Source organism: Cydia fagiglandana, chromosome 13 (genome assembly GCF_963556715.1).
Source record: "Cydia fagiglandana chromosome 13, ilCydFagi1.1, whole genome shotgun sequence".
In the NCBI taxonomy this organism is placed as follows: Eukaryota; Metazoa; Arthropoda; class Insecta; order Lepidoptera; family Tortricidae; genus Cydia; species Cydia fagiglandana.
This window is the reverse complement of record NC_085944.1, coordinates 6993473-7019509: the sequence shown is the minus strand read 5'-3', so window position 1 is coordinate 7019509 and position 26037 is coordinate 6993473. Positions and strand designations below refer to the sequence as shown.

Here is a 26037-nt window from a genome sequence, read left to right as displayed (position 1 = left end):
CAGAGTTATTTTCCTATTGTGTACCATTTGCGTTGTACCATTTCCCCATATATAGGTACTTTGTATGGCGGTAACAAAAAGGAAAGTTTGAAAAATGTATGGAAATTTTAGGACACTTTTTTTCCTATAAGGATGAAAAGGACTCGTGATCCTGACTAGAAACACAAAACACACGACAGTGGCAAAAAGAGGTTATAATTAATATAAAAATGGCAAAAAATAAAAGAAACTCTCTTTTCAATTTCTTGGTCCAATGTTCATTGTGTCTCACTCTCTCACTAAGCCAAATGTGAGACGCAAATACACATTGGACAAAGAAATTTAACAGATGGAATACCACCCTAATATATTATTATTGTTGTTCCTATTGTTGGACAAGGCTCCTGAACATTACACAAATATAACCTCAAGTTTGTCCGTGGATAATACACGGCACCGCGCACCAAAGAGGTACGAGATTCCTAATACACCCGGCCGCTGGTAAATCACACGGTTTTGGCACAAACTTGGGGCACCTGGGTTATAAGGTTAATTTTTAGGGTTCCGTACCTCAAAAGGAAAAAACGGAACCCTTATAGGATCACTCGTGCGTCTGTCTGTCCGTCTGTCCGTCTGTCACAGCCAATTTGCTCCGAAACTACCGGACCAATTAAGTTGAAATTTGGTACACATATGGAAGTCTGTGACCCAAAGACGGATATGTAACGTCAACAAATGAATTTTAAACATAGGGGCTACTTTTGGGGGGTAAAAATAAAATTAAAAAAATAAAGTTTTTTAAACAGTATCGTGTTACATATCAAACAAAAGAGCTTATTGTGAGCATCTCAAATATAATTTTCCTATAAATTTACAATAAAAAGTTTAGAAGTTATTCAAGAAAATAGACAAAAAATGACCATTCCCCCCCTCTATCTCCGAAACTACTGGGTCTAAAATTCTGAAAAAAATACACAAAATAGTCCTTTACCCAAAGATGACAGGAAAACCTATTAGAAATCTACAGTCAAGCGTGAGTCGGATTTAAGAACAAAAATGCGGTTTAGGTTTTTTAGGGACACAGCCGCAATGGTTTAAGTGAAACGTGATGTAGACAGCTATTGCGAAGGCCCTAGGCCGATATCCGCATAAGGCCGAAGGCCCAAAGCGTCCCGAAGAGGCGTGCCATTCTGACTCACGCTTGAAGCTAACTTCAAGCGTGAGTCGGAATGACGACAAAAAATGCGACTCTAGTTAGACCGTAGACAGACTTTTATTGGTGTGAGTATAGGCTGTATCTAGCACACAGCCGCATTGGTACAAGTGTACTACTGATTGATTAGGTTACTATTGTTACGTGTTTTAAAAAGCACTATACAGGATGGCCAAAAAATTAACTAAGTGTATTCCCGTTGCCAACGTGCAACCCCGAAATTGCGAGGAAAATTTTGGCGGTTTCATACATTTTGGCTGGTCCGTTTTCTATGGGAGGATACATTTTTTTTCGCGATTTCGGGGATGGTTCCATAGCAAAAATTGTAAAGTTCAGTATAATCCGAAAACCTCCCCGGTTACGGGAATGCACTTATTTTTTGGCCATCCCTGTAGGTATTATGTCTCTTCGGGCTTCACTTTTAAAACACTCGCGGAAGTTGTAGGAAGCGCGACCCGTCGGACGCTCCGAGCTATCAGCCCTAGGTGGATAAGGAGCTCGGTCTTCAGTCTTCGCATTTGGACGCTTGTACTACTACTGTTCGGCAATTAATCTTCCTATCTAAGCTACTTTGCATCATCATCATCATCTCAGCCATAAGACGTCCACTGCTGAACATAGGCCTCCCCCTTTGGAGGGGGGTTGAATGCCATAATCGCCACGCTTGGCAGGCGGGTTGGCGATTGCAGTCGAGTACACCGAATTTGAGGGACGCTGCTGCCCGTCCACCGGTGGTCTTGGACGTAGTTTAAGGACATACCCGGGTACTTTGCATAGTTGCAGAGATATAAGCCACCACGCCAGAAAACTTCATGTTACATCTGGTTTTAGATTGACCCATTCGGGTTTTTCAAGACGTTTCACTCACGTCACGTTTCATGTACAAAAAAAATGTTGAAAATTGTGTGATGTACGGAACCCTTGAAACGCGAGTCCGAACTCGCACTTGACCAGTTTTTTTTTAAATACTTTCCTAATGTCGTATTTCGCGATTTTAATGCGGATACACAATACTAAACACATGAATCCATTTCAGACTACTACATAGTGGTGGAGGTAGACTCGTACGGGCACTACTTCCGCAAGGCGAAGTCGAAGCTGGTCTGCCGGACGGCGCAGCCGCGGTGGAACGAGACCTTCACGCTGGAGCTGGAGGGCTCGCAGAACCTGCGCCTGCTGCTGTATGAGGACGCGGCGCGGCCCGTGCTGCGCGGGAAGTGCACTGTCAAGGTGTGTATGTCGCAGTCAAAAGTATGAATTGGTTAAAAGAACTTTTAACAGACAAAAACAGGCAAAACTGCTTTTGACTGAGCATGTTGGTCAAAAGTAGTTTTACCTGAAAATCATTGGTTAATAGTAATTGTGACTGTTACTATCAGTCAAAAGTACTCGCAGAGATAGGTAGGTTAGGGTTATTTTTTTTTGCTACGCCCAAAAAACGAAACTGTTCCCAGAGATAGATAGGTTAGGGTTATTTTTTTTGCTACGCCCTTAAAACGAAACTGCTGCAAGAAATAGGTATGATTTTCAGGTAAAACTACTATTGACCAACATGCTCAGTCAAAAGCAGTTTTGCCTGTTTTTGTCGGTTAAAAGTTCTTTTGACCAGTTCACACTTTTGACTGCAACGTACATGTTACTTTGAAGTTAATGCTACTAGAGTTAGACCGTAAAAAGTCTGCAGCGATTTTGATAGCCCACGCAGTGCAAGTGTCATTTTAAACGTCAAAGTTCTATGAAATTATGACGTATAAATAACGCGGGTAAGTAATAGAACGTATACAAACCTATAATATATTGCTCAGAATATATTAATTCAATTAGTATAATTTTGAATGGAATAACGTGCAATTAGTATAACGTGCGATACGTATAACAATGAATTCTATAATTGTATATCGTATAATGTACTTTACATATAATATCGTTTATGATAAGTAGGAAAATGTATAACATTGAAATAATATAATATACAAAACGAATATCACACTACTGGAATCAGTTATGTAACGCTGCCATACATGACCCAAAAATTTTTTATTAAGCTATGAGCTTCATCACATCTGATATATGAGTAATTCTAAGCATTTCTACCCTGGGGTGGGGGGAAGGGTGGGGTACAAAGACGGCCGCCACCCGTCATCTTTAAAAAAGATCTATTCTGATCCTGGTGGGTACTAGGGCAAGTTTCGTATCATTTTCGTATAAACCAAAGACGTAGAATTCATTGCTGATATTTGTTTTTTTCAGTTTCATAGTAATTTTACAAGAAAAACGTAAAAAGGTGAAAAATTTGGTTGGAGATTTTTGCTACGCGGAGCCGAAACTACAAAAGATAGAAAGTTGAAATTTGCACATTAGATTACATTTATAAAGTGTACAAGAGATAAGAAGCGATTTTGAGAAATTCAACCCCTAAGGGGGTTAAAAAGGGGATGAAAGTTTGTATGGGGTTCATATTTTATTTTAAGCTAGGAATTTGAATCTTCGTAAAACAATATATTATTAAAATACAAGAAAACTAATTTCAGCGTTTTTGAAAATTCATCCCCTAAGGTGGTGAAAAAGGGGTTGAAAGTTTGTATGGATATCAAAAAAATTTTCGAACGCGGTACTTGAATCTTTGTATTTGGGGATATTGTTAAAAGACAGGAAAAGTAATTTCAGCGTTTTGTAAAATTCATCCCCTAACAGGGATAAAAAGGGGTTGAAAGTTTGAATCCATTACAAATCCGAGTAGACACACATTTCTTATTGCCTCCCAGGCTTGAAATGCTTAGAATTACTCAAGGAACATATGTGATGAAGCTCATAGCTTAATAAAAAAATTTTGGGTCAACTTTATAACTGCTTCCGCTACACAATAAATATACCAAAAGTTGTTTTCTGTGCGGGGTCACAGTTCTAACCTAACCTAACCCACTTTTCTGGTAGCAGTTTTTTTCTCTGAGGGGTCACAGTTCAAACCTTTTTTTTTTTTTTGATGACCCAGGGGGAATCCTTATGGATTCCACTGGCCCGGGAGAAGCTCAGTGGGTATGTCCGACTTCCACGGACTAAACCCCCTGGGGTGTTCCGCCGCGCGCTTTGTTGACGGGGTTTCGGGAACTCGATTGTAGACCTCCGATACCCCATCGGCGTTGCTCTTGCGAGCCCATCATTTGGGGCTGCTCTAGCAGCGTTCTCCGCTGAAGGCACCTCGGAACACTTGAGGGCCTTCCAGCTCGAAACCTCTTCAGGCGAGTGATGGAACTCCCGACCCATCACCCGCAGGTTCCCGTTAAGGCGGCATTATCCTAGCTGCGAAGGCTCTTCTCCGCCTACCTGGCCTCCTTCGGCGCTGAGGAAGCGAGTTCGCGTCGTCCTCGCGCAATCGTTCTGCGGCTTCCTTTTGCGTCAGAACGGTGACGCTAAAGGAAGCCACTGCCGCCCATGCCTCCTCACTGCTGATCATACGGCGTATTAGCGCCGGCAGTGAGAGGTCTCCTCCCACAGCCGCGGCCAGAGCAGCGCGAGGCTCCGCCCACGCAGGGCATATCTCGCGCGTGTGTTGGGCCGTGTCCACGGCTCTTCCATCACAATGGTGGCACACTGTCGTCGGCTCTCTTCCCACCCTCTCACACAGGTACCAGCCGAAGCAGCCGTGCCCCGTCAGGAGCTGTGTGAGGTGGAAGGAGGTTACACCGTGCTTGCATTCGACCCATTCTTTCAGAACAGGCCGAAAAGCGGCCACCAGGTCCCGGCTAGCTCCCGGGATCTCCAGACGCTCCGACCACTTTTCATAGAGCACCTCTCGTGCTTCTTCCCGCCACTTGCGAACTTCTTGAGGGGCGGGCCAGTTTTCCTCCCTCCTTGCTGCTAGCACCCGCCAATAGACCGCAGACTGAACCTTGGCTTCAAGGTCCCAAGGCGGGCTGCCGGCTAGCAGGCCGGCTGCTGCGTGCGAGTTATCGCGATACGCTCTAGCCACCCTGAGAGCTATGGCCCTCTGCGGCCGACGCAATAGCGCCGCACTTCGAGTTCTCAGGGTGCCCGCCCATATTGGCGCCCCGTAAAGCGCCATTGAGCGCACCACACTTATATAAAGCCGCCTGCAGGCTCCTCCTGGACCGCCTAGATTTGGGAGAATCCGCCCAAGGGCTCCGGCTGCAGCCAGCAATTTCGGAGCCAAGCGCCTGAAGTGTTCCTCGAACTTCCACTTACCATCGAGAACGAGTCCTAAGTACTTCATCGTCGACCCGACGGCGATGGAAGTTCCTCCCACGGTAATTTGGGCTCCCTCCGGTGGTTTGTTCCGAGGCCCGTGGAAGACCAGAACCTCAGATTTGTGCAGTGCGACTTCCAGACCTAGCGCCCGAATCCTGTGCACCACGTATGCAACCCCTGCTGTAGCTACATAGGCGGCCTCCCTGTAGGTCCTGCCACGGGCCGATACGAGGGTGTCATCAGCGTAGCAGGTAATGCTGACTCCCCGCAAAGAGGCCCCGCGTAGGACCCAGTCGTATCCAATGTTCCACAGGAGTGGGCCCAGCACCGAGCCCTGTGGAACACCGCACGCCATCTCCCGTCTCCCCATGCCGTTCTTAGTTGGGAATACCACAACGCGCCCGGATCACAGTTCAAACCTAACCTAACCCATTTTTCTAGTAGCAGTTTTTTTTCTCTGAGGTGTCACAGTTCAAACCTAACCTAACCCACTTTTCTGGTAGCAGTTTTTTTTTCTCTGAGGGGTCACAGTTCAACCCTAACCTAACCTACTTTTCTGGTAGCAGTTTTTTTTTTCTCTGAGGGGTCACAGTTCTAACCTAACCTAACCCACTTTTCTGGTAGCAGTTTTTTTTTTTCTCTGAGGGGTCACAGTTCTAACCTAACCTAACCCACTTTTCTGGTAGCAGTTTTTTTTTCTCTGAGGGGTCACAGTTCAACCCTAACCTAACCTACTTTTCTGGTAGCAGTTTTTTTTTCTCTGAGGGGTCACAGTTCTAACCTAACCTAACCCACTTTTCTGGTAGCAGTTTTTTTTTTCTCTGAGGGGTCACAGTTCTAACCTAACCTAACCCATTTTTCTAGTAGCAGTTTTTTTTCTCTGAGGTGTCACAGTTCAAACCTAACCTAACCCACTTTTCTGGTAGCAGTTTTTTTTCTCTGAGGGGTCACAGTTCAACCCTAACCTAACCTACTTTTCTGGTAGCAGTTTTTTTCTCTGAGGGGTCACAGTTCTAACCTAACCTAACCCACTTTTCTGGTAGCAGTTTTTTTTCTCTGAGGGGTCACAGTTCTAACCTAACCTAACCCACTTTTCTGGTAGCAGTTTTTTTTCTCGGAGGGGTCACAGTTCAAACCTAACCTAACCCACTTTTCTGGTAGCAGTTTTTTTTCTCTGAGGGGTCACAGTTCTAACCTAACCTAACCCACTTTTCTGGTAGCAGTTTTTTTTTCTCTGAGGGGTCACAGTTCAAACCTAACCTAACCCACTTTTCTGGTAGCAGTTTTTTTTCTCTGAGGGGTCACAGTTCAAACCTAACCTAACCTACTTTTCTGACAGTTATTATTAGTTAAGTACTAGGAATTTTGAAATTCTGAGCTATTCTATTCCAATAATTTTACCAAGGTTTTGTTCAGATAATTATATGAGATTTTATTAATTATTTTAATTTATATGCGTAATAAATGTTATATTAACTGACATGTAACTTACGTTATGAATAAAGAAATTGAAATTGAAATTGAAATATAGTTAGTTTATATGTATAGTATACCAAACAACGATATGTATATAGAATGTTATATTATTTTTATGTTATACTAATTGAAAATATACATTTAGTGCATTATACATAAGATAATTATACTTTTTGAACGTTTATAAACTGAAATTATACCAAAAGTGCATATTCATTATGATACGCACCCAAATAACGCTTACACTGCGCGGGCTATCAAATCCCCTGCAGACTTTTATTGGTGTGACTATATACCACGTGGTGATGTGCTATTAATTATAGCAAATTTATATTTTCGGAATCAGTTTGTATCAATTATTAGAAAATAGGTTATTTTCTGGAGATCTCAAATGTGTCGTTTCTGTGTCAAATACGTTCATAAAACGCTCAGAAAAATGGAGACCTTCGGTCGTCAAAACGTCTCGCCCGTGGGGACCACAAATTATATAAAACGATAAAATGTTAAAGTGATACATATTTGTAGGACTATCACCTACACTCGTAACTGTCCATCGGTGGACCAGAATCAGAATGCTTTATTTGTAAAACATAGGTATACATGGGTCTTAGGCTTAGATGATATAACCAATGGAGACGCCATGTCTATAATTTTCGGTACAAAATAATCTGCCGTTTTTTGCGGAGGAGGGGCACATCAAATGTATACGTAACGTCAACAAAGCCATGTCACATAAACGTCAGTCCATACATGTGTTTGACATGTGGTTGACCATTGGCCGCCTTTTTTCGACAGAGGGGAACGCCTGTTAATGACCACTCCGTTTGGTTATATTCTCTAAGGTCTTAGGTATATAGGTATATTTGTAATAAAGGCCTTTTGTAATAAAGTTCACCGATGGACAGTAAAGAGTGTCGCTGTTTGTACGATAGTTAGTAGATAGAAAATTCTCTAATAGATGAAATAATATGCGTTCGCACGAGACACACCCCCGGAACGGTGGGTCAGAATGTTAATGAATGTTCCCTCGGGCAGCTGTCGCGGTCCTGGGCGGCGGAGGCGGCGGGCGGCGGGGCGGCGCGCACGGTGGCGCTGGGCGGCGGCGCGCTGCCGCTGCGCCTGCGCCTGCTGCCGCCCGAGCACTCCGCGCGCCGCGTGCCCGCCGCCAAGCCCGGCACGCTCTTCGGCGCCAAGATCACCAGCGTCGCCAAGTACGTACATACACACTATATTACATACGTACATAAATATAATCACGCCTATTTCCCGGGAAATAGACTATATTATGACGGGATAAACAATATTAACACATTCAGTGCCAGCCCGAGCTACGCGCTACGAGCGTAGCCGATAACACGGGAAAAACCGTATGTAGCGAAAAGCGCCTACGAACAGTGAACTCCCTAGGGAGTTGCTGGCAGTTAATGTGTTCAATCGATGACAAAACTAACGACATCGCGCAGATCCAAAAATCTTGTTCTAAATACAATATAGCCTCGAAACGGTTCCACTTTTTAACAGACTTCAAAAAAGGAGGAGGTTGTTAAACGCGACATCTTGTTGTGTCCGTGGCCTGTATTGTTTTGTCTTTATCTCGTGTCCTATATTTCTTTTCCTTCGATAGCGAAATAAGAAATGAGACAGCAAACTTCTTCTTAGCGAACCACTTAACACTTTTCTTGCCGTGGTCGGTGTAAATAAATTTTCTACAAATAAACTAAATGGTTATGGAAAAACGCTGAAAATACACGATTGAACTTGAACTTTTTCCCTTTACATTATTTTTAAGTCAACATTTACTTATGTAAAGAGATAGATTTATTATCACGACACAGAATGCATTCACATAATAATTTTAACAATATCTTTTTGAGGTTTCATAGATAATTGATAGTAGCTGATAGGATTTAACAGATCAATTCACTAGCCTATTGGACGTGACTAAAGCTAATATAATTTTAATTATATTACATTATTTTTACATTTAGATTGTCAAGCGGACCCCAGGCTCCCATGAGCCGAGGCAAAATGCCGAGATAACGCGAGGAGGATGATGATGACATTATTTTTAGATTAAATATGTATGTGGATACGGTCTGAAAACCAACGCCTGGCATCTAGGCCTGGCACACGCTGAGACTGGAACTCTGCCTAATACAACAATCTTGTCACCTTTTGCTCTGTATAATTTGATAATTTAGCGGTTGTATTTTATTATGTAAGTAATTCTAACTCTATGTTATTTTCATGTATGTGGCAATAAACCATTCTTATTCTTATTTTTCTTATGTGTGTTGTCCAGGCGTGAGAAGCGCAACATCCCGTTCATCATCAGCGCGTGCGTGCGCGAGGTGGAGCGGCGCGGCATCCTGGAGGTGGGCGTGTACCGCGTCTCCGGCAGCGCCTCCGACCTAGCGCGCCTGCGCAAGAGCTTCGAGACCAGTCAGTACCTTATTTCTAACCACTATATACTAATCGTTTACATAGATCTACTGATCAGCTGTCTATTTTAAACGCAATCAAACAGGTAACTTAAACTTACAAACGGCGGCTACTCTTACTTTTCAAATCCCGTACGTACACAGAATGTGTATTACAGGTTTCATTTAGCTAGAATTTTTGTATTTATGTCTTACGAAAACGGTTTCAATATGACTCTCATTGATAATTTTGACTATAACTTCTTTATTGCACTATGCTTTGCGCATGTTTTCGCTTTATAATATTCATTGAATGAATTTGCAGACGCTTACGAGGCAGAACAACTGCTGAAAGAAGTTGACATCCACTCTGTGACCGGCGTGTTGAAGCTGTACCTACGAGAGCTACCCGAAGCGCTGTTCACTGATGCGCTGTACCCTGATTTTTTGAAAGCTTGGAGCGCAACACAGGTGCGACTTTATTCCATTGAGATAATGTCCAGAATAGAATAACGACCGGGAAAATTAAATGTCAAAGAATCGAAATTTTATCCGAATTTAATTTGAAAGAAAGTAACACTAAGGGCCCCCCCCACATCTAGCGTCTTTCGAGCGTCGGCGTCTACAACTCTACGGCCGAATGTCGACGCAACTGCGCAGCGACGTCATTTTCCATAGCGCTGACCAGACGCCGACGCTCGAAAGACGCTAGATGTGGGGGGGGGCCTAAGATGATATCGTCGGGTGACAAGCAAAAGTCACTAAGTACCACCACAAGTTCATAGCCATAGTGAACCATATTAGTACTAAAAGAAGGTCGATTTTTGTTTAATTTTTTTTAGAAATTGGTGACTTTTGCTTGTCACCTGACGATATCTACTAGGGAATTGAATAACCACTTCCACGACACACAAACTGTGACTTTCATAATAGGCAATAGTTGCGGACGAGGCACTTGGCTTGTCCAGAAGTCAATGATAGCGTGTACACCAGAACATCGTATCCACCATAAAATGGAATGGAGGATGGTGAATCCTACACCTGAACAGGTGACGCAGCAGAAAACTGTATCGCGAAAATGATTTGTATATCTATATGGACTTTAGTTGCCTGAAAATAAATATTATAAATTAATTTATATTGTTTACGTATTGCAGGGCGTAGGCACTTCAGTAGACTCCGGTCCGGCGCATACGCGGCGGCATGCGCTTATGAAGTGTTTCGCGCAACTGCCCGACCTCAACAAGAATTGCATCGATTTCCTGCTCAACCATTTTGTCAAGTGAGTGTCTATATCGGTTCAGAACAATCTTAAACCCCTCAACTCTCAGGGATCTAAATTTATCAGCCAAATAACGGGCCATTTTGATGCTATTTGTTTCTGAAACGAAGGTTAATTTAGATCGGCACATGCCTCGCGCCGTGGCGAAGCGGTCCATCCGAGCGACAAAGCCGAACCGGAACCATTTCGGAACCGAAAAAGTTACATTAATTCTCCTCGGCGCTCGAATCGTTTATTCCGATAAGATACATTTTTGAAACTCGTAACGTATAATAATGGTGTTTCAGAGTGAACCAGCACGAGGCGGACAACAAGATGTCGCTGCACAACCTGGCGACGGTGTTCGGGCCGACGCTGCTGCGGCCGGGCGGCGCGGCGGCGGGCGCCAAGCTGCGCGCCGACCAGCTGGCGGCCGGCACCGTGGACGCCATGGCGCAGGCCGGCATCCTCTACTGCCTGCTGCAGCAGCGCCAGCTCGCCGCGCAGCTCTCCTCCCACCACCGCGCCAACTGACCGCGCCCGACACTCGCACAAGTGCCCGACGACTGGACTCACCTATCCCTACAGAAACTTGAAATTTTACACCGCTAGAAACGGACCGCGCTAAGTTTTAATGCGAAATGCTATGTCAAGTGTGCCGCTTCTATGGAATAAGTATATATGTATTTTTACCGAGTATGTGCAAAGTTATTGCGTCCGGAGTAGGAGTATCTATACTTTTTTTTGTTACTTTGGTTTTTTACTCCTTGCCGATTTAAGAAAGGTGGCTTTCACACGTTAGGAAAATGTTCGGTGCGAAAATATTGTTTTTAACACATATAAATAAATAAATATAAATATAAAAAAGTCTGTAAGTGGGCAGTGGTTTATGGGATGTTAATGCTCTGGAACTTTTTTAATTCTTGGGTGTTTTCTGATTTCAAAATCCTGACAAATTATAGGATGGCGCTCGATTTCTATGCGTAGTACATATTGAAATATTGAGTCACACAAAAATGGTACTATACTATTGTAATACCACTTAATTCACTATCGCGTGCTAAAGATAACATTACCTTCCGCGATTAAAATGTTAAATATACTTATATCGATAATCGGTATAAGAGTTATAAGTGCTTTCATTCCAAGTTTGCGTGTGACACTTACTTATTTTTGAATAAAGCATCCTTAATTTACAATATATATTAGTATTTTTTGCACGACAGAGTGCTTAGTTAAAATCGCATACATTTAAAATTGTATACTTCTTTTTATAACTAACTTTGGCGTTTTGATGTCTGCGTGAGGGAAACTACTTCTGAAATGAACCTAGAAATAACTTCCACGTCCTTCCGCGCGAACGCTTGTCCTTATTAAAATATTTCCTGTTAACGAATAGGCGTTAAGTTAGATAGTCAACTCGAACGAGCCAAAACATACTCAAACTACGGTTACAATCAAAGACAAATATTTAAAATGCCTTAGCGTTCGTGCAAATTAGAAGTAAGTGTAAATGTAAGATTTTTTTCTAAATTACAATTTTTCTGAGTATTCATTTTTTGGTCACAAAATGGTGGCCCAACAAAGTATCGTAGCAAATTGTATTGGAGCCACCGGCTTCGCTCACACAAGTTTTCTCTTTTTAATAACTCTATAAGCGGACATAGGTAGATTTATATAAGGAAGGGTTGAAGAATTAATAGTTAGAAATCTGTGTTAGTCAGTCAGCAGGCTCACGACATAAATGTGTGCTGTTCTTGAAACTAAGTTACATTTTGTATTTAGAACAGGGCATACTAGAATACGACAGTTATTTTGATAATGCAGTTGTCCATTCCATTGTACTTTATTTATTTTATTTACATTTGTAACATTGGGAGTAAAACAGATACCGGCCAAATAATCGCCAAGTTTATATAAGTTAGCCTGTAATTATGTCCGGCAGATAAAAGTGAAATAATAACAAGTACATTACAATTCATGAACGAATACATTTAGGCTTGCATACAGGTTGTCCCATAAGTGACACGTCACAGTGACACTGGAGGTAGACCAGAGGACCCAAACCAACTTAACATGACCCCAGTAAAAGTGGCACGGTTTGTGAGTTATTGCCAAATTAAGGTTTTTCATGCATTTTGGCCGTTTTTAACATTGTTAGTGCCAGTACACTGGGAAAGGTCTCGAAGTTAATTTTTTTTATGTGTACGGCATCATAAATTCATTCAAAAAACGGTCAAAATTTATGAAAAAACTTAATTTGGCAATAACTCGAAAACCGTGCCACTTTTACTGGGGTCATGTTAAGTTGGTTTGGGTCCTCTTGGCCTGGTCTACCTCCAGTGTCACTGTGACGTGTCACTTATGGGACACCCTGTATATACTTTAAATACACTGCCAGATTTAAGTGCAATTACGGTTTATAAATAAGAATCCATTATTGGAATAACGTGTATTATTTCTAACCAGCCGGCCTAGCCAAGGTTACAATCGCTATCGTTTCGACAACGAAAACTATTATGTCTCTCTATCACACTTCCATATTAGTGCGACAGTGACAGTTGCGTTTCGATCGCTACGGAGCGTAAGCGATCGGCATCTTGGCTACGCGGCCAGTATTCGTAATTACATTCAAAATCAGATGATGTAAGTAACAAGTGTTATGCGACATTCCATGAAGTAAAACAGACTGAGTGTAGAACTTACACATAATATCATTTCCAGAAATTTAGCTTATTAACAATTTTGAACTTTAATTACTGGGTCGAAAAGAAATTTAAGATTCAGTGAGTATTAGGAAGTGGGACCCAATTAATAATAATGATTGTAATAAATGATTAATTAGCATATAAATTGGAGCAGACTGATATGAATAAATTGTTTACTTTTTTTCTACCTTCGACAAAACATCTTTGATCAAAGTAAGTTTTAGTTTTGTATGACTGCAGCACAAGCAAGAGCTTTGTGGAAGACTAAATTATTTTAAAGTGATTTTTTTATTTAATTATGGATCTGTCTGCGGTTAATAGTGCAGGAGACGAATGATTATTATTATAATATAGGGGATGATGTTTCGGTTGTCACGTAGCATTGTAATGCTAGTCGTCTTTATTTAATATGTTCAATTATGGTATTGTTGTCAGTACGGGGTTGCGGCTGCTTCGCTGCACTAGGTGAGGTTCGCTCGCTAGCTTAGACATAGTATTAGGTGTTTATTTCACAAGTAGACTAGTATGTACTTAAAAGTAAATATTATTACCAAAAATTGATAAAAGCTTAGAGGAAGGTTATATCCATTTTAAATTTGTGTTATATTTTTGTTTAATCCCATTGACATTTATGATTTATGTTGATATAATTAATATATTAGTAATTTAGTTGACCAAACTGTACCTTTTTTCTTTTTACATCTTTATTTTCTTCACCAAAGACAATATTACTTGGGTTTTTGCCATAATTTCATATTATGGAATACTTAATAGAATTCCAATAAATTTTGCCAAAGTTTGCCAATTAATACATCTGCAGTCTTTTAAGCCATATTATTTTGTGCTTGAAAGTGTTGATATATCTAAACTAATGTTGTTTATACATCAATAACAACTATGCAATCCCTTAGAGTTGATAGTTGATCTTTTACCTTCCACTGAACTATGCTTTGAGGATGTCTTTGTGGAAGTTTTCTTAGTTACATTTGGCACAGCAATATTTTGACACTGTTTCGAAATTACTATTAGTCATCATAGAAGCATTTAGAAGGTAATTCTTTGTCAGACTGAGGGCAGTAAGTTCACAAGCTTACTGCTGCCAAATGAATTTTATTAACCAGTCTTGTACACAGTTGTATTATGAATGTTACCTTATAGTCTGCTATTATTATTTCAATATAAGATTCTCTAATTAATAAGTTGTGCTAGTAATAATCCTGCTGTATTATAGGTATTTACACAACCAGGTTTACTCCCACACTGTATTGAATTTTTGTATATATGACACTGAAATGTAGTAATGTAACATTTGCAATAAAATGTATTTTTATTACCACCTTTAAACTCTCTTTCATTTCATTACTCTTAACACATTCAATACCACTAAGTGCTACGGGTTACGCTCGTAGCGCGTAGCCACGGTTTCGTCGTATGTAGCGCGTAGTCGCTACGAACAGTGTACCCGACAGTCGGGTTCTTGGTGTTGAATGTGTTAACACCCTAGGGTGGGAACCCTTACTTAATCAGTATTGTCTTTTATTGCTTACATACAGTACATTAGGTGGCACATTTGAATATTGGACTGTAAATTACAATACTTAATTTTAACTGACAATTAGATATGTGTTAAAATACTGAAATGGTAGGTATGCCCAGATTTTAAATGGAACATGTTTCCATAATTACACTGAAACCTTCTAGGGGCCAACAGAACAGAGTATAAGTAAAACACAACATCTTTACATCAATTGATTTAATTAAAAATGTGAAATTATATTTCATTCTACTTAAAATTAAACACAGCCACATTTACTAAACACTTGGTGAATTGGTTAAATATAATTTAAAAAATAAATCTATTAATGTTATTCTTGAAATGCCTTCAGAATAATAAATGTAAATTGCAATAACTATCACAACCAGAGTGGCTAGCATCCTTGATTTTCTGTATGTAAAATATGTTATAATAAGTAGCCCACAGTACAGGGCTAACCTTTTAAGAGCATTTTGTAAAAGGTCACTTCTTTGTTGATCATCAACACACATGCCATCCCATAATACACTACTGGATTCACAAGAAGTGCATTGAGAGGGGCCATCATCTGCACATGTCTTGCATGAGTTATGGCACTTTTTACAACTGTAGGATCCTTCTCGGTTCACACAGTATTGGTTAGCCTTACAAGAGCTTGAGATCAAGCACTCATTGATGTCTATACATGTTCCTGATTGCAACTCCCAGCCTTTCTTGCATGCAGTGCAAGCTGCCGGTCCATCCCCTGAGCAACCCGCACAAGCTTTATGACACTGTTGACAGGAATCTTCGCTTGCTTTGTAGTAATTTTTAGCACAATCATCACAAAAAGTACCTGCAAATTCCTTATCACAAATACATGTGCCATTGCCTTTACGCGTTCCTTCTCCAGCGCATTTTCCTCGACCACCGCATATTTTATTCTTGTGTAATGGACATGGAGTGCAGGATTCTCCAAAATGGTTTTCAGGGCAGCAGTGTTGAAGAGTTTCAATGCACAACCATGTGTATAGATCAACAGACTCAGGGTCCTCATGGAACCACCACTTTTCTAAAGGTTGCTCAGCTTCCTCTGCCAGAGCGTAGCACTGATCTTGATGTTTTTTCACTTCGGAGCAAAGACCTTCCTGTATTTCCACAAGCCTCATCTCACTCCGTGCGTACGATTTCAGCTTGGCTTCTTCCCAGGCAGCGTCCCCTCCTTCGTATTTACCCCGAGATGTTTTGGTAAGCCAGTAGCTGAAGGAATCTGTTAATATTCTACATTTTTTGCAATCATCCACTCTACCAGCAGAATGTAAATCAATATCAGGCAAAGATATTTTTTTACAAGTAATTTTATGAATGAAAAGCAACTGTACCAATAGTGATATAAGTTTTACACCGAATACCTTCATATTTATCGGTTTTAACAGGATAACTTTAAACCTTCTCTGAACTAATTGTTCAAAGTTAGTCTTATTTTACTTGTCTGAAACTCAATCTCGTCTCTTCCCCGGTATATTTCACTTGACACTGACGTGTAATTACAGGATTCGGTTTGACCGAGACCCGAGATAATAATCATCAACTGTCAATTACAATACGATACCACCGGTAGTTTTTACACTAACTTAAACAGCTTAATTGTCTATGGACGTTTTAAAATCAACTCACTCATCCATTCACCATACCATTCATTCCATTCCATTGAGTTGAGTGAGTTGTCTTTTCTATCGAAAATAGAGCATGAAAGACAAATATAATAATATCGAAGCTATTCATCATCGAACTCTTTAATTACAAGTAACAGTGGTTTTCAGTAAAGCTAGTAATCAGTGTACATAATTGCAGCTAAGATAAAAAGGTTATGGTGGCTTGCTACCACAGATTTCAAAACCTAACCTAGGTCCCACATGCAATTTGAAGTTTAATGAATTAAATCCAGTTTCCAGTCACGATGGCTGATAAAATAAGGTAATCCTTGGTTCAGTTGCTACCTGGCTATTATTTAGAATAAGTAATGCACTCACTGTAATTTCATGTTATGATGTTTTGTTTTAGAGTTGATTCAAAATTCGACATGAAGGGCAACTATGAGCCCTCTGCTTCGGAAGATGAGTACTCTGAAGAAGAAAAAGAACTACTGGAAAAGGTGCGTAAAAGGAAACACCAAAACTCTGACAGTGAGGAAGAGATGTACGCATTCTCAGAGTCTGATGAGGACTCCGATGGTAAAAAAGATGATTTAGGCATTGCAGATAGTGACGTAGAAGGGCAGGAAAAGTCAGACGATGATTTGCCCGACTCTAAAGCTTGGGGCAAAAACAAAAGGTCTTACTATGCTACTGACTATGTTGATGAGGACTATGGTGGCTTTGGAAACGATGAAAGAGCAGCCCTTGACGAAGAAGAAGAGGCAAGAAATATTCAAAAAAGGCTTTTAGAACAACTTGGTGAAGAAGATTTTACAGAAGACTATATCAATAAACTTGCCGCCAAAGCTAAAGATGCTGAGTCAGTTGTAAAAAGTGATTTAAGTCAGATGTCCAAGAGGCAAAAACTACAATTACTAGAAAAGGAGAGCCCAGAGTTTGCCGGTTTGATTGATGATTTTAAATCTAAACTGACAGTGGCTAAAGATGATTTACATCCAGTTTTAAGGCTTGTCAATGATGGAAAACTACCACAATGTCCAGCTTCAAAATTTGTAAAGACTAATTTTGATCTTATCCTAAATTACTGCACTAATATTAGTTTCTATTTATTACTTAAAAGTCAAAGAATCAACATACAGAATCATCCAGTTATCAAAAAGCTTTACCAGTACAGACAGATGTTAAATAAGATGGAGCCTATCTACCTCGAAGTGGTGAAGCCCCAAATAGACAATATATTACATGCTGTTAGCAACAACTTAGAATTACAAGTTACAGAGCAAAAGGAGGTAAGCAAGAAACGCAAATCAGAGAATGTACCTGCTGAACCAACATCAAAGAAACTTAAACTTATTTCTGCTTTGGAGAAAGATGAAGGAGAAGACACAGGTGTATCGGATAATGAAGATGAATATGAAGACAATCAATCTGAAGTTGATCATGTTGCTAAGAATAATGATGAATCTGAAGAAAGTGGATTCTCAGATAATGATGCCCTACCTCAAGAGAAGGATGATAGTAAACCTTCCACATCACACGACATTGTACCTGTTGATGGAGATAAGCGAGAAATTACTTATCAGATAGCCAAGAACAAGGGTCTAACTCCACATAGGAAGAGAGAGCAGAGAAATCCTAGAGTCAAACATAAACTCAAGTACAGGAAGGCTAAGATCAGGAGGAAGGGAGCAGTCCGTACTCCTCGCACTGAGGTAACTAGGTATGGTGGTGAAGCCTCAGGTATTAAGGCTAATGTGAAAAAGAGCATTAAAATTAAGTAATGAATACATGCTTATGTATTTTATTATTATATTTTGTACAATAAAGTTATGTACTGCATTATTCCGCTTTTGATTTTTAATGTTGCCATCTGAAACAAAAAAGAATACATAATGTAGATATACTATTTCTGTCCTGTTATGCTACCATGGACTAATTGACCACCAAAATGAATGTACATGAATAACGTTCTTCTCTTGGTTTCTGTATAAATTACCATTAATTGGCTATGTGAACTGCGAGCTGCGGGAACAGATGGGAATATGCTAAGAATCGAGGTGTTACTAGGTGCCAAGAAACAAAAACACAATGTTGCATGTAGGACAAAATATTAAATCCAACACTTTCAATTACGTCATTCCACTATTTGTCAATAATTTATTTGTCGCTATTAAATTTACTAGGAACAATCTGCAAAAGCAAGTGATTTAATTCAATATCATATTTTCCTATTTGCACGTAGGCATTAATATGCTACTTAATTGATAAAGCGTCGCATGCAAACATAGAATTTCGGGATAGGGCACGAACTTACAATTTCAAGACCTTGTCCTTCCCGCCGGAGGCCACGTGGCCGCCGTCCGGCGCCCAGTCCGCGGCGTAAACCTCGTCCGCGTGGCCCGGCAACTCCAATTCCAGCTTCTTGGTCTTCATGTTCCATACTAAAACGTATCGTTTGTTTGCATTAGTTTATTATCTCCTAGAAATATAACTGACAGGAGCGGCATGGTATTGAAGACATATAGTTACGTATTTTTAAATGACCTTTCGTTCAGCTTAGGCAAACATGCTTTCGTATGTCCGGAATGTCGGAATGTTCTCCTCTAACACCAACCAACCCGTCATGCAGTTTGGCGATAAATATATGTATTGGATATTGCTGTGTTTTTAATTGAGTAAATAAGAAGTAAGTAACAAGTCGCATTTATTTTCTTAACAGCTTCAGCAAGGTTCTGTAGTTACTTAGTTTTTTCGTTCGTAGAAATTGGCACAAAGGACTTAGTGACAGTACGGTCTATGGCACAGATATGTCCAGGACAGGACAGGTGCTCTTCTGTGAGCTGCGTTCATCTGGACAGTCCAGGACTGTCCAGATGAACGAAGCTCACAGAGACACTAGTCTGTATAAGATTTAGATAGGAATAAAATTCTTATTTTATTTTACTTATGGATTTCATGAACATAAACTTCTGTAGTCCTGTACGGTCTGTACGTATTCCGCTAGGTATCTAACTGGCCATTGGTGGTGCTTAAGTATGTATGTTTTTTCAAGAACGTTGACGACTCTATTAACAGGTTGGACGTTACACATATTAAAATAATAATTCGTAACGCAACGACAATGGACATATGGAATACCACCCTTAGGGCTGATTTAGACGGCGCGCGAACTCGCATGCAATTTTAGTTACATTGCGGACTGTTGGTTACGTCCTATTCAACCGACCAATGAAAACCCGCAATGGTATGAAACTCTCATACGAGTTCTCGCATCGTCTAAATGAGCCCTTAGCGACCTTCGCGTGTTACCTTTGAGCGTGGAGTCCGCGCTGGAGCTGAGCAGCAGCCGCGAGTCGGCGGCCCAGGCGAGCGAGTACACGGCCTGCACGTGACCGCGGAGCGTCGCTATGAACTTCCCCGTCGCCGCTTCCCACAGCTTTACTGACTTGTCGAACGATGCTGACGCTATCAATCTGTACAAATGTACATTCAAAATCACTACACCTTATAAAACAAAGTCCCACGCCGCGTCTGTCTGTTTGTATCTTTGTTCCCGATAAACTCAAAAACTACTGAACGGATTTTCATGCAGTTTTCACCTATCAATAGAGTGATTCTTGAGGAAGGTTTAGGTGTATAATTTGTCAACCCGTGCGAAGCCGGGGCGGGTCGCTAGTTAATCTTATATATGGAGTTCTCACAAATGCTAAAAATGAACTGTAAATATGAAGAATTTATCCAAGTCGCCGGTTTTTTTAACTACTTAGGTCAAATCTTAGACAGGCTGCAAGACGACCTTACTAATTTGGTACCTAATAGGTAACTAGATTATAATCTAAGAGTAAACAGGTAACTTTAGCTATTAGCGTTTTGATAGGTACATGTTACTTCTAAATTGTTTGCATGCGCACGGTTTTTGTATAGGTAAGTATACTCGATTTTAATTAAAACACGCCCCATGATACGATCCTTGTATAAAAACTTATAGACTTTGTGATTATGAAGATGAGGTGTGCCTACTCAAGTGTACCTACGTAGGCTACGTAGATGAAGTAAATGTTCCATGTAGGAAGAAATTATAGAATTCGTTTACGTTAAGAAGGTAGTAATACCAGGCGTGGCTCACTCCGCGATTTCGTCGCTTTGCAACAGGTACAAGTACATCCGTTCCACACCAATCTTGGTGGATAGCCATAAGCCGCGCGTGGCGCTGTCGCCACCTAGCGGTCATATCTGTCCTGGTCGTAAAAGACGCGTTTTATTAGAGAGTGAGTCTTATGTACCCAGTACTATTATTTATTCTGTGGTAATACCAGGGGTGCGAAACTCCTGAGATCGGCCAAACTCGGCTCAGCATTGCTCCGAGCAATTATTAGGGTACAGATACAGATCTTTATTGGTAAAAGCAAATTTTACAGGTCACATTTTATACATATTTACAAAAAATATATACTAGTAGGTACATACATATTTTCTTTAATTAAATTAATTATTTCATAACATTTTTTAAACAAAAAACATTGTTCTTATTGTTAACATTATTAGTTAGTTATCTCTTTATTTATTTTTCTTCTTAAGTTAGGTTAATTATAATATGAATATAAAAGTAAAATATAAACCACTTAGAAAACAATAAAAAAAAATTATTAACACATTATAAAAAACCTAACCTAGGGTGCCGCCGGCAGCGGGGCCCAAGCTGCCGGTGGTCAGGGCCGCAGAGTGAGGAATCGACGTACTATACGCGCCGTGTCCAAAATTACCGCCTTCTGCATCTGACCCTTGATCCAACCACCTAGCGAGAGTCTCTCTAGGTGTTGGTCGAGACTCTTCGCTATGAGACCATTCGCTGACACGACTAGTTGTTAGTTAGTTATTATTATTATTAACATTAAATACAATTAATTATGGTGTTGGCACCACTTGACTTCCTTTTGCGTGCACGACCACAGATAAGATAATCACTTGAATTTTGACAACCCTAAATAGCCGAAAGGCATAGTGCCATATATTAGAAAGGTATAGCAAGATTCGACCCTGAACCGCTGTCAAACTTCGGTTATGTAGGAAGTTTCCTTTCTGTACGGCAGTACTATTATTTATTCTGTGGTAATACCTTGAGTCTGGCGAGAACTTGACGTCGTTGATGAGCTGCTGGTGTCCCGTCATACGCGCTAGAGGGCGCTTCTCCTTCTCCGGGAGCCACAGGAACAGCGTGAAGTCGTCGGAGCCCGACACCAGGCGCTCCTGCCCGCTAGGACATACGGCTTGGTAGCGCTCGAGGGCTCGCTGTTGTAAAACTTTTTCTGTAATACAAAGGGAATACATGAAAGCGCTGGTGGCCTAGCGGTAAGAGCGTGCGACTTGCAATCTGGAGGTCGCGGGTTCAAACCCTGGCTCGCTGGCTCGTACCAATGAGATTTTCGGATCTTATGTACGAAATATCATTTGATATTTACCAGTCGCTTTTCGGTGAAGGAAAACATCGTGAGGATACCGGACTAATCCCAATAAGGCCTAGTTTACCCTCTGGATTGGAAGGTCAGATGGCAGTCGCTTTCGTAAAAACTAGTGCCTACGTCAAATCATGGGGTTAGTTGTCAAGCGGACCCCAGGCTCCAATGAGCCGTGGCAAAATAACGCGCGAATAAGAAGACAAAGGGAATAAATGAACAGTCAGTCAGTCACAATGTTTGAGTAGAACTATAACTACAGTGTCTCTTAGAGACAAATATGGACATTTTGTGTTGTTCTAGGAAAACTGGCCTTATTGACGGTTCTCCAATCGTTCGAGGTTTGCGATGCTCGCGACCGATTTGAACGTCAATACTGTCAACAGTTGTTCTATGTACCTCTTTTAGCATGCCACTGAAGACTTGCAACTCCAGGGTGTCACTTGCACGTTGCCGATCTTTTATAAACTTGTACAGTCCTTTTTAGGGTTCCCTACCCAAAGAGTAAAAACGGGACCCTATCTAAGACTTCGCTGTCCGTCTGTCTGTCTGTCAGTCACCAAGCTGTATCTTATAAACCGTGATAGCTATAGGCAGTTGAAATTTTCACAGATGATGTATTTCTGTTGCCGCTATAACAACAAATACTAAAAACAAAATATAATAAATATTTAGGTGGGGTTCCCATACGACAAACGTGATTTTTGTCGTTTTTTGCATAACGGTACGTAACCGTTAGTGCGCGACTCCGACTCGCACTAGGCCGGTTTTTTAAGTACCCATAATGTAATATCTTGATAAAACCTCAGCAGGTAATCAACACTCACTGTCAGACATGAATCCCTGCTGGTCTAGGATAGGATGGAAGGGTCCAGTCCGTAGAACGTAGTCCGTGCTAAGTGCCAGTGTGTTCACCCAATGTGCGTGCCCTTCCAGAGTTCGGCACAGAATGCCGTCGTCTGCTCTCCATACCTGTAACATTTTCATGGTTACATCTCAGTTATATACTTTTAATTAATAACAGACAAATGCTTTGTTGCTGTTAAATCATCAAAGGCAACGTTAATTCTAATTGAATTGGTAGTATGAAAAAAAACCATAGAAAAAGAATACTTACATGGAGAACGCCTACTTAGCAAAGGGAAAGCCAGCGCTCCACACTCGTGCGCGAATCAGCGCCTTCCCGCTGCGATTCGCGCATGAGTGTGGAGGGGGCTTAAGATTTGACTAAAAACATTGGGACTCCAAGAGCGCCAAAATAATAAATACTATGGAGCTAATAGGGATAAATATGTATGTATTATAGGTATTCGAGTTTATGCATGGTCAGAGTCTAAATACTATGGCATATGCTATTATTAGTATCAATGTAATGTGAAGGGTATATTAACAGTCACATAAACTGGCATGCAAGGTTTATATTGGCTTGCTTACATGAATGACCTTTTATAACATGTGACTGATTTTCGATAAGATAAGGGATTAAGATCAGGCAGATTGTAATGTTCCTGTGTATTGTTTTGAGGATAGTCACATTAAACCAATATAAGTACAGGTAAGATAGGTTCGTTAGGTTGCTTCAGATGCCCAAAGGGCAAACTGCCCAGAAATAATAGGCAAAATGCCGCGTAGCAGGGCTCCGTCGACTCAGGGAATGAGTCAAAGATTTTCACGTTTCACGATATGCCTAGGAATTTCACGATATGCCTGATCTCACGATCGGCCGCCAACATATACATACCTGCTATATAGTGTTCAAAGGGTTAATAGATACCTTAATTGTTCTATCCTGGGAAGAAGTGTAGATTAGACCAGTGCCACCCCATTTCACACATGTGACTGCCTTAGTGTGTCCTGTGAGACTGAGTACTGTGATACCAGACACCGTGTCCCATATTCTGACATCACCATCTTTTGAGGAAGAGGCTAACTTTCGACATTCAGAGTTTCTGGAAAGTTATTTTAAATTAATTAGGTTTTTTTCTATACCAAAATAAATTTCAATACTTATTACTATTTAATTTTGTAGGTCCCAGTAAGGTAAACATCCCAGTGTATGAGGGGATGACAACATGAGTGTCAGGGGGTGAGTAAGAGAAATAAATGCTTTTTCATTGTATGGCAACTACCTCAATCAATTTGTTAGTCAGTCAGTCAAGTCATTAAGATATCAATTTAAATATTGCCAGACAAATTATAACATTCTCAGCTTTTTCAGAAGTATTAGAAGAATGGCCTTTCATAGGAAACATTCTTGTGCTTCTTGGCTTGAAATTAAGCTTGAAGGTGGCAACTATTGAGAGTGTTAAGCACTGGGATACAAACATCAGAGTTTAGAAATAGATTAATTATTAATTTGAGATACTGAAGTACTTTTTACATACTTATGGTATGGTTCCCATGCCAGTGCAGTAATCCACTGTTTGTGTCCTTGCATGGTTTTTCCAATTTGATTGCCGGTCACAGGATCCCAAAGTATTAATTTGCCTTGTTTGCATGCTGATGCTAATTTTGTGCCATCCGGAGACCAGCTTATGCACAACACCCAATTTGCGTGACCTATATGATATAAGATTTTTTTTAAGTTTTATATTTAAGTCTAAAGTTTATAAGTAACAAAATAATGATCCAAGTAAGCAATAAATAAATTAATATGACTAAAGTAAGTACTATTTTATCCTGTTTCACATGATCAAATATAATTGGATAATTTCTTCTCAAACCAGTATCATTTTCTTAATAATTGAAAAATTAAAATTAATTTATAGTATTTTTTTGCATAGTTTTCATTTATCTTGACTAAATGCGTAGTAATTCTGATAAGTCTACTACTTAAGGCAAAAATGTACTAAATGCATAAATATACCTTTACAAACATGTAATGGTGTCTGTGTGTTGAGGTCCCAAAATCGAACGGTAGTGTCACCAGATCCACTTGCTAGCTGCTTTCCCGAAGGACTGAAGCTTGTTGATATTACGGCTTCTGCATGTCCAGGTATGGAACTAAAATGTATTATTGGGTATGTTATTATTTAAAAGAAGGTATTTCTATGTGCATTTATTTATCAATTTAAATTCAGAATATATACAATACAATACCTCTTTATTGCACAGAATAAATGTACATGGAAACACAAGTAATCAGAATAATAATATAATATGAAAGCAGTAACTAATCTGCTCAGTATTTGATTTGTTACCTTGTACATCTGGTGACTGGCCTGACTCTAAATACTGCTTGTTGTTGGTATATTATTTCTACAACTTCTTCTGAATTTAGACTTTTTAAATCCAATGATTCCTTAAGCGTAGATGTTATTTCAACATCTTTGACAAAAAACAAGAATGGTTTGTCTTCCTGAAAAGAAATACAAGAAAAGTTTATTTTCTTTTCAAATATACAGGTTAAATTTTTACTTGGAGAGAATTCCCTGTGACAGGAGAACCTGAAAACTAATTGGCAAGATTACTATTAGTTTTCTTCAATTCTATAGCAACTTATACGAAGCCAGTCTTCAAAATTACCTCTTGTAAGAGTGCATTGCAAATAAGTTGGAGTTGGTCCTTTGTAACGTTTAACGGTAAATCTAAGGGACTTCCGGTTTCTTCTCCTGTATCTGATTTAAATTTTGCTTGAACAGTACTTGGTAAATCACTGTCGACATCCATATTTGTCGAGTACTTATTTTTTGCACTTAAACATTAAAGTTTGCGCTCACTAATCAACATAACCTCATATTCGCCTTGTCAAAGCGAACTGTCACTACCACATGTTCTCACTCCAGATGTTCCAGACACTTGGAAACACGTTGTTTAAAAATGTTTTACAAAATAAGGGGCTCCTCGAACGTATCATTTGTCTATGATTTTGATTATGACGACATTTCTGTGTGTATTCGCTGGCAACATTGGGTCACGGATTTAGAATTAATAATCCGGATTGTGTACAGTGGCCAAAAAGTGTGTCCACATGAGAGGTTAAACCTGAGCCCTGCATCTCTTTCTAATTAGGGTGACCATAAGTCACATGAATGTGGGATATTAGCATAAGATGGATTATATAGTTTGGCCAGGTTCTTTTCTCATTCGCACATAATCAGAGAGAATAATACTGTATTTTCCCTATGCTAGTATAATTGCCCCAGAAAAG

General features: G+C 40.2%; 4 protein-coding genes and 1 long non-coding RNA gene across 5 annotated transcripts in view; 2 read left to right on the top strand and 3 right to left on the bottom strand.

Moving 5' to 3' along the window:
- The window catches only part of LOC134670112 (active breakpoint cluster region-related protein), a 51444-nt gene extending 39174 nt beyond the window's left edge, over nt 1–12270 (top strand). The window contains exons 16-21 of the mRNA XM_063527801.1: nt 2229–2422; nt 7910–8085; nt 9177–9316; nt 9620–9765; nt 10452–10576; nt 10864–12270. Of these exons, the coding sequence (XP_063383871.1) occupies nt 2229–2422; nt 7910–8085; nt 9177–9316; nt 9620–9765; nt 10452–10576; nt 10864–11089 (1007 nt within the window). The 3' untranslated portion in view covers nt 11090–12270. The remainder of the gene's footprint in view (nt 1–2228; nt 2423–7909; nt 8086–9176; nt 9317–9619; nt 9766–10451; nt 10577–10863) is intronic.
- A 155-nt stretch (nt 12271–12425) lies between these two features.
- LOC134670119 (uncharacterized) lies at nt 12426–13337 on the bottom strand. Its single transcript, XR_010099015.1, has 3 exons — nt 13164–13337; nt 12927–13016; nt 12426–12554 (listed from the first exon to the last, which is right to left on the bottom strand). It is a non-coding gene; the product is annotated as an uncharacterized LOC134670119 (long non-coding RNA).
- Nucleotides 13338–15014: 1677 nt separating this feature from the next.
- Nucleotides 15015–16323, bottom strand: LOC134670078 (cysteine-rich with EGF-like domain protein 2). The gene has a single exon (XM_063527753.1). It carries the CDS (start codon nt 16192–16194, stop codon nt 15076–15078), a length of 1119 nt encoding a protein of 372 aa, XP_063383823.1. The 5' UTR covers nt 16195–16323; the 3' UTR covers nt 15015–15075.
- A 162-nt stretch (nt 16324–16485) lies between these two features.
- On the top strand, nt 16486–18273 carry LOC134670077 (something about silencing protein 10). Its single transcript, XM_063527752.1, has 2 exons — nt 16486–16753; nt 16841–18273. The coding sequence occupies exons 1-2, from the start codon at nt 16737–16739 to the stop codon at nt 18213–18215; spliced, it is 1392 nt and encodes a 463-aa protein (XP_063383822.1). The 5' UTR covers nt 16486–16736; the 3' UTR covers nt 18216–18273.
- On the bottom strand, nt 18220–25625 carry LOC134670075 (notchless protein homolog 1). The gene is made up of 10 exons (XM_063527751.1): nt 25413–25625; nt 25088–25245; nt 24754–24890; nt 24272–24446; nt 23662–23836; nt 22715–22859; nt 21551–21740; nt 19744–19907; nt 18749–18875; nt 18220–18304 (listed from the first exon to the last, which is right to left on the bottom strand). Exons 1-10 carry the CDS (start codon nt 25554–25556, stop codon nt 18292–18294), a joined length of 1428 nt encoding a protein of 475 aa, XP_063383821.1. The 5' UTR covers nt 25557–25625; the 3' UTR covers nt 18220–18291.
- Between the last annotated feature and the right edge of the window lie 412 nt (nt 25626–26037).

What these genes read in the sequence shown, in the direction of transcription:
- LOC134670075 (XM_063527751.1), bottom strand. Translation starts at nt 25,556, where the DNA reads ATGGATGTCGACAGTGATTTACCAAGTACTGTTCAAGCAAAATTTAAA. An exon ending in CCCAGGATAGAACAATTAAG is followed by an intron (nt 22,860 to 23,661) that starts GTATCTATTAAC and finishes AAAATGTTACAG; the next exon opens with GTATGGAGAGCAGACGACGG. An exon ending in AAGTTCTCGCCAGACTCAAG is followed by an intron (nt 19,908 to 21,550) that starts GTATTACCACAG and finishes ACATTTGTACAG; the next exon opens with ATTGATAGCGTCAGCATCGT.
- LOC134670078 (XM_063527753.1), bottom strand. Translation starts at nt 16,194, where the DNA reads ATGAAGGTATTCGGTGTAAAACTTATATCACTATTGGTACAGTTGCTT.